The 6345-nt window shown below is 41.6% G+C and overlaps 1 protein-coding gene across 1 annotated transcript; it reads left to right on the forward strand.

Moving 5' to 3' along the window:
- Positions 1 to 540: 540 nt before the first annotated feature.
- On the forward strand, positions 541 to 4606 carry ALG11 (ALG11, alpha-1,2-mannosyltransferase; the record flags this gene model as incomplete). The annotated part of the gene is made up of 3 exons (XM_010024886.1): positions 541 to 774; positions 1187 to 2118; positions 4264 to 4606. Coding segments are annotated over 3 exons (1438 nt in total), but the record flags the coding sequence as incomplete, so codon positions are not given.
- Between the last annotated feature and the right edge of the window lie 1739 nt (positions 4607 to 6345).

The following is a 6345-nucleotide window of genomic DNA, read 5'->3' on the forward strand; positions in this document are numbered from 1 at the left end:
AGCCTTGGGTGACATGGTTTAGTGCGATGTGTCCCTGCCTGTGGCAGGGGGGTTGGAACTAGATGATCTTAAGGTCCTTTCCAACCCAAACCATTCTATGATTCTATGCACTGCAGGCTGGCCCAAGTAACTGCACCAAAGCAGCTCACACAGACACAGGCCAAGCAGGACCTGGGACTGAAGAAAACTCTTGCAAATCTACTTAGAAATCACTTTGCTAGTCGTGTGCCAGATTGCTAAGGGTATGCAACCTATACAGTGTCCATAGCACATGGAGATAGATGAAGATACAGATACATGGCATGAATAGTGAAAAGATTGTGAGGTTACAGTAAGAAGAAAAGTCTTTGGCTAAGCAATATAGAATTAATTTTTTTTCCATAATTGTTGAAATGATACACAAATAATCGATTTCTGAGATTAGACCTCAAGAACTTGCTAAACATCTTGTAGCTCTACCTGTCAGCCTTTCTTTCTCAGTTTTATACACAGTATTTCTGTAAAGCAGTTTTATAGTTTAAAATTTCCGGCTTGTTTCAGATTGCTGTGCTCATTGTTAATCCCTGCATTATTTCTAAGTGGAATTTTGTGTGTCTGCGTGGTGGTTCTCCTGTGGGGAATACGGCTCTGGATACAGCAAAGGAAAAAGCAGCTGACCTCAGCAGAAGGAGATGGGAAGCGGCCGTTGCTGGTTGCCTTTTTCCACCCCTATTGCAATGCAGGTGGCGGAGGGGAGAGAGTTTTGTGGTGTGCCATAAGGACGCTCCAGAAAAAGTAAGCGTATGCCTCTTGGTGCAGGAGGCAGAACGTTTTAATATGTGAATTGGATGTACATTGGCACATACGTTGGCTTGCAGAGTCTTCTGCATTTACTCATGCTCTGCACTAGACAGACATCTCCTAGTGTAAGACAATGCATTCTTAAGTCTGTAGGATAATGCTGAACTCCTTTTTATGTTTTTACTAAAAATAATAAATATTCCCCAAGTCCTCAGCTGTATGTTTTTCTGCAGATTGGAAGAATCCTGTGGAAATACAAGGAAAAGTTTAATTTAGTTAAAATCATTTCAGAGCTGGGCCAGTCATTTATTCTCACATACTTCTTGAGTAATTTTGAACTGATAATATTTTAGTTTCATGTTAAAAAGTGTGAAGTGTATGAAATTCTTTTTCTTTACTGTTGCAGGTACAGAAATGTGACGTGTGTGGTTTACACCGGTGATAGAGATGTTACTGGAGAAGAAATAGTAGAAGGTGCTTTCAGGAGATTCAGTATTAAATTAACTCACCCTGTGAAGTTTGTGTTTCTAGAGAAACGCTACCTTGTGGAAGCTTCTCTCTACCCTCACTTCACTTTGCTGGGACAGAGTTTAGGATCAGTGTTCCTCGGCTGGGAAGCTCTTCTAAAGTGTGTTCCTGATATTTATATCGACTCAATGGGTTATGCCTTCACACTTCCCCTCTTTAAATACTTAGGAGGTTGCCACGTTGGATGCTACGTCCATTACCCCACTATCAGCACTGACATGCTTTCTGTCGTTAGGAATCAGGACACCAGGTTTAACAACGCAGCCTTCATTACAAACAGTCCTCTTTTCAGCAGATTTAAACTTGTCTACTACTACTTCTTTGCCTTCATGTATGGACTGGTTGGATCCTGCAGTGATGTGGTCATGGTTAATTCTTCTTGGACACTAAATCACATCCTTTCCCTCTGGAGAGCTGGGGCTTGCACTAGTGTTGTATATCCACCATGCGATGTTCAGACCTTCCTGGATATTCCACTGTTAGTGGAAAAGAGCAACTGTGAATATTCCATTGTTTCCATTGGCCAGTTCAGACCTGAAAAAGATCATTCTTTGCAAATCAGAGCTTTTGCTAAATTGCTGAAAGAGAAGAGGCTGGGGCAGCAGCCATCCTTGAAGCTTATCTTAATTGGAGGGTGTCGTAACCAGCAAGATGAAGAGCGTGTAGATAACCTTAAACGTCTTTGTGAAGAACTGGGAGTTAGTAACAATGTGACATTCAGAATAAACATTCCCTTTGAGGAGCTAAAGAGACATCTGGCTGAGGCCACCATCGGCCTGCATACAATGTGGAATGAGCACTTTGGGATCGGTCAGTATCTTTCCTCAGTGTTCAGGCATTTATTCCAGCTGGGGACACAGCTGGGGAGGGCTTCAGATCATGGTTAAGGCTTCTTAGTGCAGGTATCTAAGCGTAGAGGCCTGTGTGCCAAGCAGGTGTCCAACTTCAGGTCTTGGCAGCGGCAGTCTAGCTGAAGTAAAGCATACAGCACCAGTTGAGGTCAGCAACCACTAGGTGCTACTGTAGTGCAAGCTAAAGCGCTGTAGGTATAGTACATTCTTAATTAGGGGCACGCTTTAGGCACCTAAAGAGGGAGAGAGTCCCATCTGTGCTGCCCAAGATGTCCTGTCTCATGTGCAGCTATCAGTCTGTGAATTCATGGGTCATCCTCCTGTGACAGGTTTGTCAGCCTTACACAGGTGCCTTCCGTACCCAGCAGAGCCTCAAAAGGCAGCAGGTGCTTCTGTTTGGGCACCTTACATTGTGTCCTGTTAGCTCCACAGACCGCAGGGGAAGCTTAGACACAGTTGACATGTAGACATCCATGTGTAGAGATTTTGATGGTGTTCACCTGCCTCAACTGCCATTTGAAATGCCTAATTTATGTCATGGAGCTCTAGCTGCTGTTTCAGAGCTGTGAGTCTCCCACATATCCTGTCTCTTATTTGTGATCCCCATGTAGATGTCACCATGGTTATCTCATTGCACCAAGCACCTGTGCTAAGGCAGGCAAATCGAGTCCTTAAATCAGGCTCTGTAGCATGGAGCAGAAGGCCGAAGAGGAGCTGGCACATCATTTGCAGTGTGCTGTCATACAGCAGGAAGATACTGGGCTCAGTTTATTGGGATTAGTTGAGTCCTGACCTTGGAAGGGAATGCAAGATTGCCCATCTGCCATAGCTCTACAAGAGGGGAAGTTAGCAGCCAAGCAGCTGGATGCTGTACTTGGCTATAATGTGACTAAACTGCAGTTAATGCCACCAGATGTTAGTAGAATACAAGTATGTATCAGGAGTAGCAGTTTATAGGAACTTGGTATAGAAAAATGTTCTCTGAAGTGTCTCTTAGAAGCAACTACAACAAAATGGAAATAATGGTTTCTCTTATTTCCCCCATAAAACAGTTTAATTAAGTAAATTTAAAAAAGTGATAAAATCACACTGATGTTGCATTGCAGCATGATGTCACCTTCACCTGCAGTGTCTTTTTACCTGTGAAAAACATGTTCCAAAACTGCGGGGCATTATTTATAGTTGGTGATTTTTGAGTTGGGGGGATTTCTTAAAAACTGAATCAGACCCGGGAATGATCAGCAGTTAAAGTGGTTTCTGAGGTCTGTTCTGGAACCACAGAGGAGAATTGAAGTTGATATGTGTATTACACACGGTTCCTATCCCACTAGTTTTGGCTGGGGAAAGCTTACTGTCAGATTCCCATTTCATGAAAACTTCTTCCATCAAAAATACAGACTTCTACAAATGTAACATTTTTTACTAGTTTGTTGTGCTGAGTTGTCAAAAGCTGTGAAGATTTGTTTTGTTTGCAAAATACTGAACTTCCAAATGTCATCCGATTGAAATGTGCAGTCAGCTTTTCTCTCAGTATCCTTCCAGATGCTGAACTTCTTCAGTGTGAATGAGATAATGAATACAGTTATGATCAGCTCTGATTTTTAATTAGTTTTCTGCAGCTGCCACCATGCCATGAAGTTAAAACCACAATCACCAGTTAAAACCGCTGCCACCAGTCTTGCAGCGTTCTGTCACAGCAAAGCAGAACTATGCAGGGCTCAGTCGCAGAGCTACCTTCCATGTTCATCTTTACATTTGTTTCAGTATCTATCTAGCTCTTTTTCCCCCACTGATTATGCTGGTGATAAAATCTCTCTTGGGTGAAATGTTACAAGAACCACAACTTAACCAATCATATATGATTTCTAATTTCAGTTTTATGTGCTTAAGAGAAACATGTTTCAGTCCTTAGGACTGAAAAACCTCGGTATGCTTTTGTTATTTTTTGTTACAAGATCATTCTTCAAACTGCACTAGAACAGCAGTCTATAGTAACTTACAGTTCCGGGTGAATTTTATAGTGGTTTTAACTTTCCTGTGCCTTATAGAAATGCAGAGTCCGTGATGTACACGTTCAGATCAGCATGTTCCGTGTCTTTTACAGGAGTCGTTGAATGTATGGCGGCTGGCACAGTCATCCTGGCTCACAGCTCTGGAGGCCCCAAGTTAGATATTGTGGTACCCTTTGAAGGACACATCACAGGCTTCCTAGCAGAAAACGAGGACAGATACGCTGAGAGGATGGCTCATATCCTCTCTTTGTCTCCTGAAAAAAGGTTAGAGATCAGAGAAAACGCCCGTCGCTCTGTGCACAGGTTTTCTGACCAGCATTTTGAAGAAACATTCCTGTTGTCTGTGGAGCCATTATTTAAATAAATATCTATGAATAAAAATGTATATGAGTAAAATTAACTTTTTATATTTGACTGTGTGTAACCTGTAAATACATCTAATCTATTATCCCTTGGTCCCATTCAATAAAGAGATTTGGTTTTCTTTCTCTTAGAGGATCTGCTTTATATAACGATTTTTTTTTGCTGGGAAATGCTCCTGCAAATTCTCTGTGCTGACTCCATGAGAGTATGGTGCACTGCAAAACCCGTTACATTGCCTTGTACCAAACTACATCTGAGTCGTTCTAGTTACTGAATACTTGCAGTCTCCGCTCATTTCATGTCTCTTCACCCGCAGTCACGCTTTTTAAAGTCAGCACTTCTGTTTGATAACTTTTGTATCCAGAAGACTTTTTCCGGAAGCTACAGCACATTTTCAATTTGCTGTCCCCCCTTGTGTGGCAAAACTCTATTATGTAGGATTTTAATTGTGGTTGTGGAGATTTCATTACCTCCAGTGATTCCTTTACGTTAACCATATGGTGGGTTTGCTAACTTGCTTTTTAATATGTGGCCCTTCACACTATGACACTCAATGGTATTTTTCCAACCCTACTCTGTTGAAAGGTTTGTTTTCTGTTCCTAAAGAACAGAATGGTCTAGGTTAGAGGGCATAACTAAATGCTACAGAACATGAATGTTAATGCCCTAAGCTACTGCTTATTCTAAAACAGAACACTGTGAGGAAAAAAAAATGTTAAAAAATTGGGTATCTGATTTTGTATCAAAAATGAAAAAACATACAGTCCTTTTTTGAGCCATCAAAGCAGTATTTTATATTTTAGCAAACTAAGGAAAGTTTCATAGTCTCCCTGAGACTTGCACATTCTTTACATTTCTCTTTCTCCTGGTGCAACTGCCTGATCACACATGGTTCCTGCATGGCCTTATCTGCTTTTGGGTAGGAAGGCTCTTAGGAGGGATCATGACAGACTGGATCAACAGGCAGTGGCCAATGGAATGAGGTTCAACAAGGCAAAGTGCCTGGTCCTGCACTTGGGCCACAACAACCCCATGCAACACTCCAGGCTGTGGGAAGAGTGGCTGGAAAGCTGCTCATGGAAAAGGACCTGGGGGTGCTGACTGATGGCTGAACATGAACCAGCTTGTGCCCAGGCAGCCAACAAGGCCAACAGCATCCTGGCCTGTATCAGAAATAGTGTGGCCAGCAGGGCCAGGGCAGTGATTGTCCCCACCCAAAATGATTCTGCAATTCTATGAAAAAGCTACTGAAATTAGACTTTAGAATGAGGTTTTTCCTCTGTTTAAGCTTTGTCTGGATTATATGAAATTTTGTATATGAAAAAATATGGTTGGAAGAACCTACTAGCCCTTATTTTGTTAGGAATTGGGGAATGCACAAGTCTCAGGGTGCTAATAAACCCTTTAACTGCTACTGATTAAAACTGCTGAGCAGTTGGTGATACTTATGTATGGTCAGTACCATGTAAATTAAATTACGGATTACAAAGCTGTATTGGCAGTACATAGAGATCATGAAAAGCTGGAAAAGCTTCTTAAAAAAGAAGGTGATTAAGCTAGGGAAATACAGTATACTGACTAGGAGACTTTCTTACATGATACAAACACGGCTAAAGAGAGTATGCAACCAGAAATCTGCTCAAGCAAGTGTTGACAGAGATGTCCCAGGTAGTTTAGAATAGATGAAAATGCATTTCAGTCTAGGAGAGGATTTTTCAACAGTTAGACACCTGAAAAGTAGCCTGATTTTTGTCCTTTTAAACAAACTACTATCAATCTTCTATTAACTTTAATTGAGCATTTAGCACTGT

Source organism: Nestor notabilis, unplaced genomic scaffold (genome assembly GCF_000696875.1).
Source record: "Nestor notabilis isolate BGI_N333 unplaced genomic scaffold, ASM69687v1 scaffold12002, whole genome shotgun sequence".
Classification (NCBI taxonomy): domain Eukaryota; kingdom Metazoa; phylum Chordata; class Aves; order Psittaciformes; family Psittacidae; genus Nestor; species Nestor notabilis.